Below are 20,882 nucleotides of genomic sequence, written 5' to 3'. Positions count from 1 at the left end.
AACATATCCAAATGAAGTTGAAAATTAATGATAAAATATATTTTAAAATTTTAAAAAAAGTTGATGAAAATGTAAAAATAAGCATTAATGGCAAAACATTTTCCTATCTTTACAAAAACGATGAAAAACATTAAAACAAAATCCCTTATTTTTGGAGATTTTATATAATTTTTTTTTGAATTTTTTTGAATACTTGGCCGGTTCACCAAAACCGGCCCAAACAAGAACCGACCAGGTTCCGATTTAATTGGATCTAACCTGGCAATTAGAATTTGAACCTCCTGATTTTCCCTACACTGATCTGACCCAGACTTTACCAGTCCCTGATGATTAGGTTTGGGTGTGATGGGCTTGGACCCCGGCGTGGTCTATGTATCACCGAGATCCACTTGAGTGGCAACCGTTTTACCCCCCTATTTAGTTATGTTTTTCGGCTGGATAGCTCCTTAGACAGACAATTTATATGAGGGAGCGGTAGAAAACCCTAGCAATCCACGAAAACAAGAAAGAAGAAACAAACAGAAAAAAAATAGAAAACCAACCACAACGCAAAGATATACGTGGTTTGACAACGTGCCTACGTCCACGGGAGATAAGAGCTTCTTTACTGGCAATGGAGAATAGGGTTACAATAGCTCTCTTTCTCACATATCTCTGTTCTCTCTAATTACAAAGAGATCTGCGTTTTCCCTTAACCTCAAAAAAAAAAAAAAAAAAATCTCAACAATATATATCGTGTCTCAAATAGATGGTACAAATTACCGAAATACCCTATGTACGAATATATATCGAATTCCAGATAGATAGTACGAATTACCGAAATATATATGTACGGATATCCGTAGGCCCTTCGGGCTTTTAGCGACCCTCCTGAGTCGTACTTTTGACTCCACCTTGGCAGATCTATTTCCTCGTAATACAAGACATCAATCCTCAACAAAAGCACCTTCAACATTAAAGAAGCAAAAGTCAATGCACATGTGAGGCCAATTGCAAAACCCCCGGTGCAAGGTGTTGAGCAAGATGGTTAAAATGGTGGGACATAATGGATCACCAAGATGAATAAGACATGCCTTTGTGTGACGCCCATGGGCTATGTCAGAGAGGGTGACTGCACGCAGGGTTATTCACCGGCTGGGTTCTGGCCGGGTCTCAAATGATGTATGTGCGTCAGGCCCTGGCCCCTATCCCCTGCATAAATAATAATAATAATAAAATAAAAAATTTAGGCCCAGCCCGAGATCTTGCTGATGAGGCTAGAACCTAAAAATTGGGCCGAGCATTTTATAAATGCAGGAAAATTTTTATTGTAGAAGCTTATAGAAAAATTAGGGCCCGGTTGGCATAGCTGTGTCGGGTCCTAAAATACATTAGGTCTACATAAGCCTTGCTTCTTAAGTTTTTACGATCTTCACTATCACCCTATTCCTAAAAATTCGGCTGCACCTCCCCTTATTCAGGATTAGGGTTAAAAAAAAAAAACCAAAATATTCCTAGTACCAGTCGAATTCCCGTCGGAATTAAAACATGTTTCAGATGTTATATATGGCAATTACGCTCCTAGTACCAGTCAAATTCCTGTAGAAATTTGATCAGGTTCTGGAGATTATACTTAGTGACAACGGATGTCTGGGATCTGGAGGCACGAGAGAAGCTCTCTTTCTTCGAAGTATTAATCATCCCTACCTGATACAAATTCGAGATGCAATAGGTCCCTGTGAACACACCCACAGGATTAGCTAGATCAAATTTTTTTGAGTTATCGAGTTGCATTTTTAGTATACTTGTATAAAAACTGTAATAAAAAATCTTTCGGTATGGTAAATATTGAAACTTCGATTGAGAATGATGCATTAAAGCACTATATCGAATATCTTTCATAATTTAAGAAAATATTTTAACACAAAATATTGAAAATCCTCTATAAATAGAAGGGTATGTCCCATTAATGCTCAACTTACAATGGAAATAAGAATCAAGCGACTGATGAGTTCGTATTAGCCTCATAAATGCACGGATTGGAAATAAGCACAAGAAGTAATTTTAGAGAGTGCGAGAAAGTATGTTCGTTTTTGGAGAGAGAGAGAAAGTGACAACTTCAAGATACATCCAAAAGATAAAAAAAATTGACGAGTAAAGTGACCTTTCAACAGAGCATCGTACATTCAAAAGATAAAAAGAAAAAGAAAAAGAAAAAAAAAAACTCAGATGCGCACTGGTGCTTAAATACCAAAGGGTGTAGTTTGTATAAGGCTGAGGCCCTAACAATCAAGTAGGGCGCACCTTCAAATAGTGTTTAACTATGTTGTTTTAGTATCAGAATTTCTTATAATGATTTAAAAAATTATTTTTATATTTAATTCTAATATTTAAATATTTAAAATTAGCATAAATCAAACCGATCTATAACACTTGAAAAATTTAAAAATTAAAAGTTTAGATAATACATTATAAAATGCACTATTTTCAAGACTTTAAAATCTATTTGTTGGCATATACATAAATCTTGAGGATGGGACAATCCAATTGAAGGTTTTTCCGATATAAACCTTTTTTTCGATAACCCAAGGTAAAGAGTAACACCATCAATAATGTGTGAAGAGGAAAAATAATGAGGATCCCAAAGATGGCTATTAAATGAAGGGCACCTCACGCTTTTGATTTGAGTGTGAAAAGTGATCAGTACATAAAAAGCATTTTCCAAAACATTGTGGTCGTACATGACCACTAAAATGAATTGGTCCCTCAATGAAATAATTTGTTTTGAAACAACGAACAAATAAAACAAAATAACACTGCTAACAACCAAACTGCACGTGAAGCATCTTGAAATTCCACCATATTTATTTTATGTTAAAAATAGAAAAACTTTAACCCCTTTAATTTTATATCTGCGCACCACAAACCGTACTTTTAGGTCACTCCACATTGCCCCTTTCATTGAATTGAACAACCCTAAACCTTTATCTGTAAACAATGGAAATGGTAGCCCTAGTAGACACACAAACCTTCCATGGGTGGTCCATTCTCCTGTTGATCACAACCCTTATGGTAAGTCCATTGATTGTATCATACACAAAAAATGGGCACCTGAAACTCCCACCAGGTCCCATGGCCCTCCCGATTGTAGGCCACCTCCATCACTTGGGCCCCATTGCACACCAAAGTTTCGCAGCGCTAGCGTAACGATATGGTCCGGTGATGCAAGTCCGCCTCGGCTCTGTACTCTCTATCGTGGTTTCATCAGCCAACATGGCTCATGAGTTCCTCAAGACCCATGTGCTCTCGCCTTTGCTTCGAGACCTCAGCTTATGGTCACCGGGTACCTAGACTACAATCATGCCGGCTTTGCTTTCGCACCTTATGGCCCTTACTGGAAATATATAAAGAAACTCTGCACATTGGAGCTTCTCGGGGGAAAGCAGTTAGAACAATTATAATCTATAAGGAAACAAGAGATCGAACACTTCTTAGAGTCGTTGTCGAAGAAATCCGATGAGGGAAAGGATATAAATTTAAGTGATGAACTAACAATATTATTTGTCGTATGACCATGGGTACTTTGTGTACAGGGACCATGAATGAAGCAGATGAGTTTAGGAATGTGTTTAAAGAAGTGGCTGAGCTAACTGGCACTTTCAATTTGGCTGAATTCATTTCCTTTTGCAAGAACTTGGATTTACAAGGAACAGCAAAGAGATGCAAAGAAGTTCATCAGAGATTTGATTACATGATTGAGAGGATTTTGAAGCAGCATGAAGAGAAGAATGATCACTTGGATGGACCTCAAGACTTGGTGGACATTCTCTTGAAGATATCCCAAGATGATAAGGCAGAAATGAAGCTGACAAGGGATGATATCAAAGCCTTCATATTAGTAGGAATTACTTATGCCATATTTTTTCCGTTTATTGTCCCGTTCCCAAAGCTGGCTAATTTAGGAATCGGGGTTGGGTTAGAATGGTTAGCGGTAGCTATCAATCTCAAAGTTCTATTCCTATTGCTTAACTTCCCACGAAAAAAGTTGGCTAATTAGCATGAAAACACATTAGGATTAGATTGGTGTTGTATGTTGACACATGTCGACTCAAAGGAAAGAGTTTATATAAGATTGCAACCTTAAAATGTAAAATACATATACACCTCAAAAATCCATTGAAAAATGTTGTTTTAATATTGAAAAATCCTCTAATTGATCATCTCGACAATGAGATGTATGAGTATGAAAATAAATAAATTTTGAGTCCCAAAAATAGTGCATCTTGCAACACATTATCTAGACCATCCATTTTCAAGATTTTCATATGCTTATAGATCTACTTGATTTTAACCATTTTTGGAGCTTAAAATTTTATAATTAGATATGAAAATAGATTTTGAGATTATCCAATAATTTTTTACACCATAATTAATAAAATTTGGAGGTGCGCCTTAATTGGATTGTTTAAGGTTGCATCCTTATAGAAACCACACCCTTTCTTAAATTGATGTTGTGTCGTTGTAAATGCACCAAGACTTTTAATGTCCATGAAATCCCCTTAACAAAGTGTATGACCTACAAATAGGGTTGGCAATGGACCTGTACTGCTGGCCCAGGTCCTGTAGACCCGACTATTGTTAATATTCAAATAATATTTGATATACTGTATTTTAATATATATTTTTTTAATTTTAGTTATAATATTTAAATAAGGGTGAGGTTTGTATAAGGTTGCATCCTTATACCATAGAAGGCACACCTATAAAATTTACTTAGAGATGTTGTTTCGGCATAAAAAATCTTATGATGGCTTCAAAATCTCCTTTGATCCTCAGTTATAAAATTTAAAATTCCAAAAATTTTATAGATCGAGCAGATAAAGAGAGACATGTGAAAATCTTGAAATTAGATGGTCCAGATAACTTATTACAAGATGTACTATTTTTTGGACTAGGAATTGTTTTTTTTTCTTCATGCCCATTCATCTCAAGGTCGAGATGATCAGTTGGAGGGTTCTCTTATGCCGGAACACTTTCCAATGTAGGATTTTTGAGGTGCACCTTACTTCAACAGTTTAAGCTTGCAACCTTATGTAAACTTTTTCCATACATATGTTTAACATAATATTTAACTAAATATATATATGTTTATTTATTTATTTATTTGCGTCGGGTCCAGGTCCCATAAATTATTTCAGGCCGAGACACGGACCCGACCCGGCACATTGCCACCCCAACCTACAAAATCAAATAAACAATATTGTGCTAGTAGACTGCCTGTTCTTTTTCTCTTTTATTTATTGTTACTCATATATCTCTTTTATCACAAATTGAAATCCTTCACTACTTTCTCTTTCACTGCAGGGACCGACACAGCAGCCATAACAGTGGAGTGGGCATTGGCTGAACTTATAAACAACGATGATATGCTCATGAAGGCTAGAGATGAGATATCTTCAGTCGTTGGAAGAACAAGACTTGTACAAGAATCTGATAACCCCAGTCTCCCCTATTTACAGGCATTTGTGAAAGAGACCCTGAGGCTACACCCAACTGCACCCCTAATTGTGAGGGAGTCAATCCAAGATTGCAGGGTAGGTGGGTACCACATACCCAAGAAATCTAGGGTTTTTGTCAGTGTTTGGGCAATAGGGAGAGACCCCAACTCATGGGAAGATCCCCTTGAATTCAAGCCTGAGAGGTTCATAGGAGAGAGTGGGGGTGTTAGAGGGCAATATTTCCAACTTTTGCCCTTTGAGGAGTTGCCCTGGTACTTCTCTTGCCCTACATGTGATGCAAACTACCCTAGCTTCATTGATACATTGCTTTGATTTTAGTGTAAGTAACATATGCCTTGAAGCAGGTAGTAATAGAATTGAGATGAAAGAAGGGCCAGGTTTGACTCTTCCTAGAGCACATCCATTGATTTGCCACCCCATTAGAATCTTCAATCCCTTTTTCAATAAGGGGCAATAGAATCAATATTAGAGGAATACGAGAATTTGTGTTTGCCTTTTGTTTAGCCTTCCCTAGTGGAGCATGAAGTTTGTCTAGTGTGTGACCCCTATGCCTGGTTTTCTTTATTTGGAATCGAAGGAGTTGCTGATTTGTTATGTCCATTGTGTTTGGCTTCACATATGGAGCATGAAGTATGAATATCATGTAACCCCTTCAGACCAGTCCATGCTCTTCGTAATGTATGATTGTATGTTTGCAATCTTTGGTGGTGTTGCATGAATATTTCTTTTTATGTATGGGAAAGCTTTCTATATACACCACTTGGATTAGAAAATTCATATGTGCCACCCCAGCCTCAACCATTCGATTTAAAAAGACCGCTAAGATGGTCCCAATCACAATATCACGTGAAAATACTATTTTTATTTTTAATTGTTTTTTAGAAATGTTATTGAAACCAATTTGGACATCCAATCCTCTCTTAAGCTCGCACCAAAATATCCCAAATATCATTTTATTTTTTGATTTTTCATATTTATTTTTGTGTAGCCGATCTTAATTAGTTGGTAAAAAGCTATATTGATGATGATGATTTTTAGTGGTGCCCCATTGAACAGACAACTCAAAAAAAAATATCACGTTCATATAATTTGTAAAAAGAGTTAAGAATAAAATATTCTGAAATGTCAGATCTAGATTAAACGGTCAGTCGCTCACTTGTGATATTATATTCAAGCTATCTCAATTATCCATTCCGTTTGGATGCCTGGGAGAGAGTGGCATATATAAATTCTCTACATTTATTTATTTATTTATTTTATTTTATGCATACATTGTCTTTGTTATACGCATGATAAAAATATATACACTTTACTTTATTTGCAAGCTGGGAAGGGCTTTTGGTCTTTGATATACAATGGATTTTGGATGTCAAAAGGGGTCCCCCTTGGTTAGATTTGAAGCACGAGTATTACATGAAACTGTAGCATATGCTGTCTTTATCCATTTGAATGCGTCCAATCCATCATTTCTAATTAAATCAACCAAAAGTTTATATGCATCACGACTTCAATGTGGTCAAGACTTTGTATTGTACGTTGAGTGGAGAGAAATCTTCGACCACATGCGGGACCACCCTACGCAATAATTGTACCACATCCTCAAGCTTCTTTTGTTTGTCAAACCTGCTTTCTAGATGGCAAGAACCAAGTGAGGTTCCTATGAGGACCTCAAAACAATGCCAATAATTGCGGGAATCTATTACTTTTGATAATTATTGCGGGAGCTTGTTGTTTCCCGCCATAATTGTGGGAATTTATTGTACATGGTGTTCGACCGTATGTTCGAGTATTATGTGCAATAATCATAGAAATATATTTATTTTTTATAATTAAAATATTTAAAGTTTAAAAAATGATAACGGTCAAATATATCTATAAACATTTAGAAATCTTGAAAATGGACGTTTCAGATAATGTGTTAGAAGATGAACAATTTTTAAGAATATAAATCCCTTTTTTTTTTTCCATGTCTACAAATCTCAAAGTTTTTGGTGCATTTTGTTTATACAGTATAAGGTTGACACCTTATATAAACTTTTCCTAGAGAACTATCTCACTCTTAAAGCATAAAATTTTGTACATAGAATTATAAATTGTTAAAAAGAAACAATGTGACATAAAGACAATCTAATACTTCACAAAAAATTTGAAAAATTGTAATAATAATGAGAAATAGACATTTTTCTAGAGCACAAAAAGTTATAAATTAAAAACTGAGAGTATAAAAGAATTGGTATACTATTTTGAAACCGTTTAGGTGTATTTCAGTCTCAAATCATACAACATGGCATCAAACCAGTCTCCTCAGATGTGGAGGAAGGGATTGGACTCTACTATGACCATCCAATTCCGATAACGTGGGCTTGAAACCTAGGGGCGAACATTGGGACCTCATTTCACCTGCCAAAACCTTAAAATGTGGAACATGACCTCCTGGTTAAAATCATGGGTTTGAAACTATCACATGGACGGTCATTAAGGAAGATGGGTCAAATCCTAACCAAAAAGGCTCATAAGGTCATCAAAATGGGTCAAAGTTTAATTGAAGAGATCTTCAAGATACTCTAAAAATCATCGGTTTCTCAGAAATGGGATATCAAAGTTGGAGACCACGAACAATGCACCATTCATGGCCAAAAAGCAAGTTGAATACAAAGCAACCCCCATCAAATACATTTGTGAAAGAAAGACCTAAGTAATTTTATGTCGGAGAAATATAATTTTTTTTTTTAATAATAATCACTCCTTATAATTTTAGCAACAAGATCACTCACATGTGGTCTTATTATAAAGAATAGAAATTCCAAAAATAAATAACACATCAATAAAATAAATCTCAACTACTTGATGCCATTCATACAACCTAATATTGTGCTTGAGAATATAAAATAAAAGAACAAACAATTAAAAAAAAATATGTCGAAGATTACTTCAATCGGGCTTTTTACACCCCACACCGAGTCACCACATCCAATAGCGCAGGATCAACGATCCAGCTTCAATCTCGAACCGGGAAAGCTAATTTCGGCTAAACTAGGTAACAACCCTTAAATCTCTACAAAACCCTAACTCCAAAATAATAAAGCTCAAACCTTAATTTTCCCAACCCTTAGATTAGATCTTGAGAGAGGAAGAGTCCCCTAGGGTCCTTTTAGGAGAGAGAGAGAGAGAGAGAGTAGAGAGAGGGGTGTGGCCCCTAGGGAAGAGAGAGAGAGATTATGGGAGAGAGAGATGTGTGTTGAGATGGGGGAGAAGACCCCTATTTATAGTGAAATTTAGGTCTAGGGTTTCTTTAGGGTTTCTCATAGTTTGCCTCTTTCTTGAGATTGAATATGGACCGTTGATCAAAGTGACTTGTGGAGTGAGAGATCTGAGCCATCCATTCCATAGATGGGTCATCAACATTATGGAAAGTGCATGAACCATTATCTCCATTTTCTTATACCATTTTCCCATCAATATATTTAAATAAATTAAATCCATTAAAGATATAGTGCATACCATAAATTGCATATTCCATCTCATATTTTCTATAAAAATATTTCAATAATATTAAGTCAAGATATTCCTTCAATAATCAAGATAAGATATGGTCAATATTTCCTAATCAATGTTTGACCACATGCTCCAAGGGTGGGGCGTGTCACCCATATATGGCATGTGGGGCCCACCTAATACCTCCATGATAGGCCCATGTGCACTATGGGCCTCTCATGTATTATTTTTTAATAAATATTTTAAAATTTGAACAAAATAAATTTTAAAACATTATACAGTTGTAAATTAATATCTTCATTTTTAAAAGTCCAAAATAAGAAATAAAATATCAAATGAATTACAAAAATTCAAATAATAAATCTAAAACAATTTAATAATAAAATCAACACAATTAAATTATTATGATGGGAAGTGGAGCTATATGGTTCAGGATTTCAATCAACGATCACGGGGTACTCCACCGTCAACTGTTAACTACAGACCACACTTGCTTTATCAAACAGACCCAGTATTTTTCATGACCCACAGTCCAAGCAGGGGCTCATTAGCGGGTCACCAAAGTTTGGTCAATGAGCTAAGGAGTCGCAATCCCAGTCTGTGGATTACAGGTCCTTTCCTAGAGACAAATTAATGTCATCACGACCTAATGCGACTACAGCTCTATGGCTTATAGGGGTTTCTCTCAGACATGCATATGTTTTACTTAAAGGTGGATATCTAGTTTTCCCGAATGATCTATCTATATGCATGCCGTGTGATGGAACAAGGATGAGGTTTTGGCCCCCGTCTCTGTAGGCCTACCATCAAACACAAGGGTCACACAGTCCTTCGGCTCACTCATCTAGGCATAAGCTCCGACCTCATCAAGGACTAACCTAAAAACCCTTCTCGGTTTATTTTTATGCTTAGGTACCTTAGGTTTTCCAATCGACTGGCCTAGATCGTCAAGCACAGTCCGTTATCTGCAAATATCATTTGCTTAGTATGGTTTTCGAGGGATTACACTCCCACTGAGTTTATGTTCCACTATAGTAAATGTTTTGCATTACACACTCATAAGGCCTTTAAAGGTCATATAAACTCAACAATCTAATGAGATTAAAATATGGTGAGATGATGAATCTGCCCCTAAAAGGCTTATGCCCCAACTTTCACATAATTCAATGCCGTTTGATACCTTCTTCAAAAGGATCTTTGAAGGAACACTGGTGGCGACCATAATATTCATTTACAGTGTTATGCACTATTGGCATGCCAAAAAGACGGCAAGATCCAAGATGTCCTACGGACACGTTTTGCTCCATATTACTCAATCCATGATCAAATGAGATGAAATTTCAAGAGATGAAAAACACGGGTGCATGAGAAACATTTATAATTTCCTTAATAAAATTATCCCAAAATATGATAAATACTTTTAAGAATCATGATAATACACAAATTATATTTCTTAGACATTTTGTAATATTTTAGGAAGTGTTATTTTCAACAAAAATTTCCCCATATGTATTGAATAGCTGTTCATATGTCATTATTGTCATTTTCATTTTTTTTTTCAATTAATTGGGTCGGCAACATGAATCCCGATTCTTCGTTGAGTTTTATTAAATGCAAAAGGTCTCCATTTGTAATTTTTCCAAAATGAAATAAATGACATGCGAAGGGAAACGTTTTCCAAACACGCAACAATCAATCATTAAATAAAAGATCATTCAAAAGGTTTACAACTTTACATAACACAACCCTTTAGATGCCCAAATAAAATAAACAAATAGATAAGAATAGGATTCAAGGAGTATTGGCAAAGGGATGAAGTTAAGAGACGTCGTATGAGGAAAAGAGAGAGTGTGTGTGTTTGTTTGTGGTCCTAAATGGAGATACTGTTGGGTATGCCTCTTCCGGTGAGCCCCCCGAGGGTGCCGATATCAGACGTACTGGGGTAGAGGAGTGTATAGGGCACCCTGACGGACCCTAACCGGTTCCTCAGCCGGTGATCTGCGTTCCTTGTCGTGATCAGCCGCTCGATCTCCTCCAGCCTCTTCCCGAACCTCTCGAAGGCGGCCAGCGCCTGCTCATTTGCCGACCATTCGGGAGACTCCCTCTGGCCCAAGTACAGCTCATCGGACGAATGCCTTGACAGTATCTCGATCAAGGAAACTCCCAGAAGTGTTAGCCGCTGGTTTGTAACGGTACTCAAAAAGTACCCATCAGGGTCCGACTCGAGTTTCTCGTAGTCCGCAGTCCCTGGTTCAGGCATGAAGCGTCGGCTTATGGTGGGGCGGTTGGGCATGTATCCTGCATAGGGATATTGACCATAATTTACCGCAGCATGAAGAGCAGAGGCAACCCAGATCATGGTGGTTATGGTGTCAGTGAGTTCATGAATGGTTCTCATTTCGGGCCACCATGGCTCTTTTCGCTTGTCGCCGTGGCCTACATTGCGCACCTCGGTCCACCAGGCCTGGAGCTCAGTGTCTGAGGCGACAACAGTGTCTGATGGGTAGTAAATGGCGCAGTATTCCTGGACCCAGGTGGAGATGGCGTCCCATATCTCGAGGCCATCGACTGCGTAAGGGTAGTCCTCGATGAGGAGGCGGAGCTTGTAGGGCTTTTTCTCGTCGACCACGGCCATCCCTCTAAGATACGAGGAGAAACACAAACACAAACGCATTTCACATCGGATTGGATGATTATAAGTAATTGTGACCTCCCATTAGGGGTCAATGGAGTAAATGATCTCATTGTATACAATCTCATTTCTTATATTCACTGTTTTATATAGAACAGAAAATTCATCGAGGGGTACTTTGAAAACCAGAACATGTGATGTTATGTCCTCAAAGTAGAGACCACCAAAAAAAATTATACCTATACCTGTTATATAAGCGTGGAAAAAATAAAAAAAAAAGGTCCCAGTGACTGTTTAACAATTAGATCTAAAGATTTTAAGAATTTAATTGTTTTTTCTTTCATCCAGTACTCATTGGTAATTTTTTAAAGCGCATTGCGAAGTCTCATCTCTATAAAATTCTCAAGGGAGTAAATAGATAGTTTTGCTCCCCATGTAAGGAAAACTAAACACCAGAAAAGCAAACACCTCCCCCACTCTCCTAAAAGAGAGAAACTTGCCACTCGACACAAGAATTCAAAACAACTAGGAACATGCAAACATTAAAACACACACATTCGCCCTCTCTCTCTCTCTCTCTCTCTCTCTCTCTCTCTCTCTCTCTCTCTCTCTCTCTCTCTAGTAGCAAAAAGTAAACATTGAGGATCTCTAACTCTCTAGACTTCAAAAACAAGTAGAAAAAATAAACATTAATAAATCTTTCTCTCTAGGCTTCAAAACAAGTAAAAGAAAAAGTAAACAATAAATCTCTCTCTGTCTCTGAAAACAATAGAGAGAGTTTTTGTATTGTGTAATAGAGCAGAGAGAGCAACGGAATCTTGAAATGGGGTTGTGAGAGTAACATAATCTTGAAATGCGGTATAAAGAGAGATTTGCAGATATTTGAAATAAGGTTTTCAGAGAGAAGTTTTTTGGAACAGAAAGAATAGCCTCATGCCTAGTGTTTTCATTGTCAGATAGGGGGCAACTTAATTTAAAAAAAAAAAAAAAAAAGGGCTGTGGGAGTGGAGATGTTAGTAATATTGGTCATATTAGACAACAAATGGTAATAGACCCTTGCATGTAATTTTCTTAAAAAATAAACATTAATCAATCTCTCTCTCTCTAAGCTTCAAAACAAGTAAAAAAAAAAGTAAACAATAAATCTCTCTCTGTCTCTGAAAACAATAGAGAGTTTTTGTATTGTGTAATAGAGCAGAGAGAACAACGGAATCTTGAAATGGGGTAGTGAGAGAAACATAATCTTGAAATGGGGTATAAAGAGACAGATTTGCAGATATTTGAAATAAGGTTTTTAGAGAGAAGTTTTTTTAGAACAGAAAGAATAGCCTCATGCCTGGTGTTTTCATTGTCAGATGTAGCAACTTAATTTAAAAAAAAAAAAAAAAAGGCCGTGGGTGTAGAGATGCTAGTAATATTGGTCATATTAGACAACAAATGATAATAGACCCTCGCGTGTAATTTGCTTAAAAAATAAACATTAATAAATATCTCTCTCTAGGCTTCAAAACAAGTAGAAAAATGTAAAACACTAAATCTCTCTCTCTCTCCTGAAAACAATAGAGAAGGGTGATAGGTTTTACCTGTCTAAGAGATCCGCCGGGAGTCCTTGTCTGGTGAGGTCCCAATTCTTATAGACCACGGCAGACATTTCCATGGCGTATTTGCCCGGAAAGACAGTCATCTCCAAAATTCCTCCAGCGTTGATCAGTGTTTGCCTCGCCAAAGCGTTGATGTTCATTGTGTCTCTAAAATGTGGGTGCAAAAGCTTATGGATGGGATGGAGCACACTTAGCTGCCTGTTGCTTGCTATCACAAATGGCTCTATCACTGCATGCGTGTTTAACCTGCCCAACAAAGCCCATTTATATTTGTCATTTCCCGTAAAAAAAAAGTATAAAGAGGAGCTATTTATTTTTAATACAAGAAGGTCACAATCACTTTTGTTCATCACATTTTAAATAGTGTGTTATTGAATAGATTTAAAGTTTAAAAAAATATTTCTCAAATTTTGTGGCACATCCTAAACTACTGAATTTGAAATCTAATAGTTATGAGTTTTTTTTACCAGCATTGTAACAATGGTAAATAGTCTCATAGTATACAGTCTCTTTTATAGTTATGTCCTGAAGCTCGACCATCAACTATTGGAAATAAATGGTGTGCATGCCATGATGCACCACAATCCATATATAAATAGTGTATGGTAAACTTGTTTCAACATGATTCATAAATTGATCAAAATGCCCTTAGGTTCTCAAATCTATGTACTAAGGATCCCTAACAATAACATAATAATAGAGTATCCCATGCCATAAGACTGTTGTATAATCTCTTTTACATGATTCAAAAGTAATCAAAACTCTAGGAAAGGGACCGGGGCCATGGTGATAGCACCCCTACACCTTAGTCACCATGTTGTGGTCTCTATTCGCACTGACACCACCCCACAACACTTTTAAAAAACTAACTCCTAAACTATTTGAGAAAAACAGATAAAGGCATATCTTTCCCACTGAATTACTCCCAAAAAAATTAACCAAAACTCCACATTGTAAAAAAATGGCACAAAAAGGTAAGCCATGCAAAAATGAAACATTTAGATAACATACCAGTGGCTAATGAGTTGGTGGAAGCCAGAATCATTAACAGCAGCATGGGCCTTAGCAAGCAACCAAACAGAGGCCTCAACACCACTGTCACAAGGAGTGAAAACCTTGCTGATAGCTCCATGGATTTCACCATCAGGGTGCGGAAGGCTAAGCTCAATGGCCAAGGGGATGAGGGTCCCCTCATTTTGGAGAAAGAGGAGGGTTCTTGAAGCATATGTCTTGGTTGTTGTGGAGTTGATGCGGTTTAGGTAAGGCATGAAGGTGTCATGGTGATCTAAGATAAACAATTTATTCTTCTTCAATGCCTGTGTCCAAATCACAACACAGTCAAACCTAAAGAATATAGTAATTATACTCATATTTTAGTAAAGGAAAAAATTTATACGAGGGTGAGGCCTTAAACAATCAAATTAAGGCGCACCTTAAAAATTCACAAGAAGAGGGTTGTTTCAATGTTGAAAAACCTTCAATTTGATCATTTCAACCTCAAGATTTATGTACATGTGAAAAAATAGATTTCAAGTTTTGGAAATAGTGCATTTTGTAATGTATTATCTAGGCCATCAATTTTTAAGTTCTTTAAATGTTCATAGATCTGCTCCATCTACACTACTTTTGAATATTTAGATTTTATACTTAGAGATGAAAATAAATTTTTGAGTCCTCTTAAAGTTTTCTGATATTAAAATAACATATTTTGGTAATATTTTGAGGTGCTTCTTACTTTGATTATTTAGGGCGTCGGCCTTATTATACAAACCACACCCTTTAGTGAATGGTGTCCTTTGGATATTTGAAAACAATCAGTTGCAACTAAGATAAATATTTTAATAGCACATTTCATTTGTCCAGTCAAAGAATTAGTTATATCTATGAAAAGGTTGCATCCTTATACTATAGAGGTAAGGTATCTTTTAAATTTTGTCGGGAGATGTAGTTTTAGTGTCAGAAACCTTATGATGATTTGAAAATTTGCATTCAATCCTAGTTATAATAAGAATTTCAAATTTTTTTTTTATATCCATACATCTCGAGGTCCTTATGTTCGAGTAGAAGGCTTTCCAACTATATTTTTTAGGTATAAACTTTTTTTTCTTTTTTCGTTTTTTTGGTTTTGGCGTAGTTTTTGTTTCATTGGTTGAACATGCAAAGAAAAAAAAAGTGGAAATGTGAAAATATTTTGAACTAGGAACCAAAAGATAACCACTGGAAATCAGATATTGTGAGAAAAATAATGGTTCAATACTCTTGATGAAGTGGCATCTCTCTAGTACCTCATCCACCGTTAATCCCTGTAGATTGCTTTCGATATGGTGCGCCCTGATGCTACTATCTTGGTTTCCGTACTTTGAGCCATCTAATTTGCTCTTTGGTGGAAATTCCTGCACGTCAAAAGTTCCACTTTAAAGTCATGTTAAGATACCCAGGATACTTCAATAAGAGCATCATCTCAAACTTAATCAAAGAGATAATTTTTCATTGGAGGAGTAGATAGCCTTAAACAAAAGGTCAATGAAATATTAGTAGAGAGAGAGAGATAAGTTTATCCTCGATACATGGGCCTTTTATCTAAGGTTTTTCTCATTCTACCCGAAATAATTAATGGCTTTCCAATGTGTTAGTGTGAATGGAAACCTAAACCGATAGCTGAGACTCAGTGCTATTCCTACTTTATAAATAGAAATGGCATACTGTAATACCATTTATCTTTGCTACAAGAAGGTCATAATTGCTACTCGCCATTAGTTGTCAAATTGAATAGCTTGGGGTCTATACTAAAGTTTGAGATTTTATTTTTTAACTTTAAATCTCGTGAATAATACGTTCACAATTAACCGATTTGAAATTAGACGTGATTGTAACCTTTTTATATCAAAAGTAAATTTTTTATATCAAAAGTAAATAGAGTTGTTTGTGTACTATTCCTTAAAAAGTGGTTGTTAGGGCACAAAATCCGTTATGCTAAAGATTTCCTACTCCAATGGGACTATACGATCTATTTACTCCCTCAAGCGAAACACATACTAGCGATAACTTTTTAGATCTCAAATTGAAGGATGTAATCTCTACAACCCATAGACTAATCTTAATTAAAAAAAAGTTCCAAAATGAACACTTTATGTACGAGAAAAGCTAATGCATCAAGATGAAATACAAGCGGTCAAATTTTTGAAGGGCAAGATCTAAGTGTTGCAAAACTCAGTGTTCAAAATTTCTTTTAGAAATAAGCATCCAGTAATTCTTACATAGTTCGCAAAATGAAAGACCGGAAAAATCCTCCTAAATAGGTATTTTGGGTGAGCGAGTAGATGCACAGAACGCTCTTGCAGCAGCATAATTTATGCGCTTATCAGTTATTACTTACTTTTAGGCTTCGGATCACAACAGGATTTACACCGGCCAACATCTCCCTGGCGAATTCCTCATCACTCCTCCAAGCCATCATATCCTCTATTTCCAAACACCATTAAACAACATGAGTTAAAGTTAAGGACTCTCTCTCTCTCTCCCTAACAAGATGTGTCCTAGTTTAGGATTCTTTCTCTCTCTCTCTCTAACAACATGTGTCCTAGTTAAGGACTCTCTCTAACAGCATGCGTCCTAGTTAAGGACTCTCACTTCTTCTTCTTTCTCTTTCTCTCTCTCTTGTTTCTTCAGTTTTACCTTGGATGACTTGAGGCAATGGGAATTTGAGGAATCTCTCTCCATCAGTTCTAAGAAGTTCTTTGATCATTTCGAAAGGGATGAGTCCCTTTAATGTGTCAAGGGCTTCATTCTCAGGCAACTTGATCCCACCCCCATACATCTTCATCACATCTTCGAAGCTATCAAACTCATCTGGTGTTTTGCCAAATAAGGCCTTTATCTCGGGCAACAAGAATTGATTAATTGATTTCAAAGCATAGGCCAAGAAATCAGACATCTTAAGGTGCCCAAACCTCTCGTCTCTTGGGACATAAATGTCAAGACTTAGCAATGGCAGTCTTCTCTCAAACTTGGGATCTGGGAAAATAAAAAAACAGTTTCATAAATCATAACAAATGTGAGATTTTTTTTCTCTGTTCATTTCGATTCAGTTTTTGCTTATTTTATTAGGCTACTACTCAAATGCATGAGAAAATTACATAGGGGCACTATTTCTACCCTTTAATCCGATATGGGAAAAATTACGACGAGCACCACCCCAGTCGGTGGCCCTTTTTTTTTTTTTCACAAGTGCCCACCCTTCCAACAATAACAATACCGGACGGTAGGGAAACCACACATGTTTTCAAATTTTTTATAGATATTACACACATTGTGAAACTGCTCCCTCAGTCGAAACTCCTAACTATTATTCTAAAATTTTGCAAACCATATAACAACTATTTGTTGATTATTTTTGAAAGAAAGAATTTGTATTTTTAAATCTAGCCGTTCATAAACGGGGCAGTTTTTTTCAATATTTAGGCATTAGTTTTTTTAGTACATAGAGATTTTGTTTACGAAATTTATTTTGGTGAGATTAATCTATGTGTTGTAGATATTATATACCAAATTTGAGAAATAAAAAGTATCCTAGTATATAGTTTGCTCGAGGGAATAAATAGATGGTATGGAGTAAATGGTGTAATTCACCTGTTTTTGTGGGTGGTCTTCCTGTTCTTCCTCTGCGAGGGTAGGGGAACTCTTTGGAGCCTCCAAGAATAGGACGAGCAAGATCAGGATCATCTGGATTACCAAGATCATTGTAATAAGCATAATCATAAACTCGATCCCACTCTTTAAGCTCTCCAACTCCATTTCCCCTCAAGTTCAACAGTTCTTCTTCTCTCAGCTTCTTCAATGCTAATGGTGTCTCACTAGGCAGATAACTCTACAGAAAAATCAAATAAAAACCCACTGTCAAAACCTCTCTCTCTCTCTCTCTCTCTCTCTCTCTCTCTCTCTCTCTCTCTCTCTCTCTCTCTCTCTCTCTCTCTCTCTCTCTCTCTCTCTCTCTCTCTCTCTCTCTCTCTCTCAGCCTACCTCATTGGAGAAGAAGACGCGATCCGAATTGTATTTCTTGGCGGGGTAAACCCAAGAGTTGCAGACAAAGTGAACCCTGCCCTTCCCAGGAACATGGTGTAGGGTGAGAGCCTTGAGATAGAACTCGGCATGATGCTCGTTCCTTATTATAAAGCCACCAGGAATGCCAAAGCTCTCATCCCACTCGAAATTGACAATAAATTGGGCTTCCCCAACAGCAAGCCCATCGTGTTTCTTGCTCCATTCCTCCAGGTATGCGGCTTTCCCCAGCTTTCCTTTCAATCCCCTCTCTGAAATCAAATATACATTTCAAAACACTTATTCATGTTTTTTAGAGGAGAGGAGGGTGGTGGTCGGGGTGGGTCTGGTCGACTCATAAAATGGACGACCCTAACTTGAATCTAGGTCTAGGTCCTATTTTTGGACCTGAAGTAGGGACCTAACAACAAGTCAGGTTGGGTCGGGTCTTGTCAGGTCCAAGTCTAGGTTGACCGACATGACATGACCTTACCCTGCCCCAATATTTTAGATGTACTATTTTTTATTATAATAGTATTGTATATTATATTTTTATAAACTCTATGACATAGTTTTAATGGGGTATGATTTCATGCAACGATTGTATAGTAGTATAATGCAATCATCTTCAAAAACCATGTTAGAGATATTTGTTTGACACAAAATTTTAAATGTACATTCTTTTAACTCTAAAGAACAATCACAAAAAAAAAAAAAAAAAAATTTGAAAAATTTTCATAGAGAGTGTTTTTCTAGCCCAATTAATATAAGCAGTCAATTTTAGTGAGATGGTTAGATATATAGGCCTTATAGGGATTTTTTTTATTCCCAAAATTTTATGTAGTGTTATCATCATTAGATTGACAATGCTAAAAAAGAAAAAAGTGATTTAGAATTTGTCAAGGAGTAGATCATGAATTTCACCAAATGGACAGTCGAGATTCATTGCTGGAGGGTACTAATTTTGACCATGTCTAGGGTGCAAATTGAATTTTATTTTGGTGAGATTGATGATGAGGATGAAAAGAATGTGTGAACACAATTTGGGGTCATACAAATGGCAAAAACATAGTATTCTAAAGATGTGGTTGTATTATACCATTATAAAACCGTTACATGAATTCATTCCCCAATTTGAATATAGTGTACTATTATATAATTTCTTGTAGCTAAAAGAGTAAAAGGGATTTTTAAGGAGAAGGTCTCCCTCTTCTTTTTTTTTGTTCTTTTTTTTTTTTTTTTTTTTGTTCTTTTGTTTTTTTTAAGGAGAAGGTCTCCCTCTTTCTTTTTTTTGTTCTTTTTTTTTTTTTTGTTCTTTTATTTTTTTGGAGAGTTAAAGCATAAATAAGAGAGAAAGAGAGAGAGTTATGCAAAATAAGTTGTGCTTCAGGTGACCTGGTCGACCATGAATCATATTGGGTTTGGGTCGAGGCCAGCCCAACACGAATATATTGTTATAAACTGCATATAAATAATATAAATTATGTAGTACGAAATATATAAAACAATTGTTATATAACATATAAAAATTATTTTTTATATATTTACATTTTATATACTTTCATTTATAGATCTAGGCACAATTGAACCCCATGAGTCATGTTTGGGTCCAATTGACTTGAACCGGAACCTGGTCTAAGTCGGATCCATGTCTAACTTAGACCAGGTCGGGTCAAGTCTAGGTTGGGATTGACCGCCCAACCCACTCCCACCCCTAAATAGTGGTAGGTTTTGCAGTTGGGTCACTCTCGAAGAGAGCCAGTTGAGTGGCAGGTTTATACTTTATAGGAATGAGTATAGTTTACTTCTACTCCCTCGGTCAAAAGACCTACTTGACAGATTTTTTTTGAGCTGAAATTTGGCAACCACATAAGATTCACTAGATGATTATTCTCAAAATAAAAAAAAAATTGAAATTTGAGTTTTTTTATACTTAAATCTCACCCTCTAAAAATTAGACAATTTATATGTAATATTGAGACATTATTCTTTTTCAAAGTGCTTAGAAGGTTCAACTAGGATTTTCTGTTTATGGAAGTCCAGGATTTTCTTTTTATGGAAGTCAATCTATGTGTAGGGTCCTAAAAATCAAATCCACATGGGATCTTACCGAGGGGAGTAAATAGACAGAATATACTCCCAAGAGAGTACAATATCTTTTGGTGAGAGAGAGATTGAGATTGTGATTAGTACCTGGATCAGCGTGTGTGGCGCTAACAAGTTGCAGGGAGACCCTTTTGCCCAAGAATTCGTCCAAGTTATCAAGAAAGGAGAGGTGGAAATCGTTAAAATCCAAAACATTTTTCTTCTTAAGCACTAACCACCCTTCAATCATCGTTGTTGATGAGGTCTCTATTGGAGCTTTAGCTTGGCATATGCCCAAGAGGCACTTCAACAAATCATGCATCTTCAATCTCTCTAAAAGAACCACACAGAGAGAGAGAGAGAGAGAGAGAGGAGGAGCTTTATTGTGGATTTAACTGTGGAGCCTAGAGAAAGAAAGAGAGAGAATTAATTGTGTGCAGGTCTAAGAGTTATGAAACTTCGAGCACAAGAAGCAGTTAAGGGTTGGGTTTGAATTTATAGGCAAATTACAATGGGGAGTCAATATTCATAGGG

At 36.4% G+C, this 20,882-nt stretch overlaps 1 protein-coding gene and 1 pseudogene across 2 annotated transcripts; one reads left to right on the top strand and one right to left on the bottom strand.

The window, feature by feature from the left end:
- The first annotated feature begins 3,577 nt into the window (after window positions 1-3,577).
- LOC18439895 (cytochrome P450 93A2 pseudogene) lies at window positions 3,578-5,955 on the top strand (annotated as a pseudogene).
- A 4,711-nt stretch (window positions 5,956-10,666) lies between these two features.
- On the bottom strand, window positions 10,667-20,675 carry LOC18439893 (putative linoleate 9S-lipoxygenase 5). Of its 2 annotated transcripts, XM_011627152.3 has the most exons (9): window positions 20,457-20,675; window positions 18,246-18,535; window positions 17,856-18,093; window positions 16,902-17,240; window positions 16,603-16,688; window positions 15,512-15,619; window positions 14,238-14,542; window positions 13,209-13,472; window positions 10,667-11,632 (listed from the first exon to the last, which is right to left on the bottom strand). In XM_011627152.3, the coding sequence occupies exons 1-9, from the start codon at window positions 20,668-20,670 to the stop codon at window positions 10,864-10,866; spliced, it is 2,613 nt and encodes an 870-aa protein (XP_011625454.2). In that variant the 5' UTR covers window positions 20,671-20,675; the 3' UTR covers window positions 10,667-10,863. The 2 variants fall into 2 exon arrangements, with proteins under 2 accessions (XP_011625454.2, XP_088719122.1); XM_088862996.1 differs by lacking the exons at window positions 16,603-16,688; window positions 16,902-17,240.
- Window positions 20,676-20,882: the final 207 nt, after the last annotated feature.

This window comes from Amborella trichopoda, chromosome 3 (genome assembly GCF_054954075.1).
Source record: "Amborella trichopoda isolate Santa Cruz 75 chromosome 3, AtrichopodaSantaCruz75HAP2 v2.0, whole genome shotgun sequence".
Lineage (NCBI taxonomy): Eukaryota > Viridiplantae > Streptophyta > Magnoliopsida > Amborellales > Amborellaceae > Amborella > Amborella trichopoda.
This window is presented reverse-complemented; position numbering and strand designations above follow the sequence as displayed.

Excerpts from the sequence above, each read along its gene's own strand:
- LOC18439893 (XM_011627152.3), bottom strand. The coding sequence starts at position 20,670 with ATGCATGATTTGTTGAAGTGCCTCTTGGGCATATGCCAAGCTAAAGCT. Across the intron at positions 15,620-16,602 it reads TTGTGATCCGAAGCCTAAAA|GAATTTCCACCAAAGAGCAA; the intron begins GTAAGTAATAAC and ends TTTGACGTGCAG. Across the intron at positions 14,543-15,511 it reads AGGGATTAACGGTGGATGAG|GCATTGAAGAAGAATAAATT; the intron begins GTACTAGAGAGA and ends ATTTGGACACAG.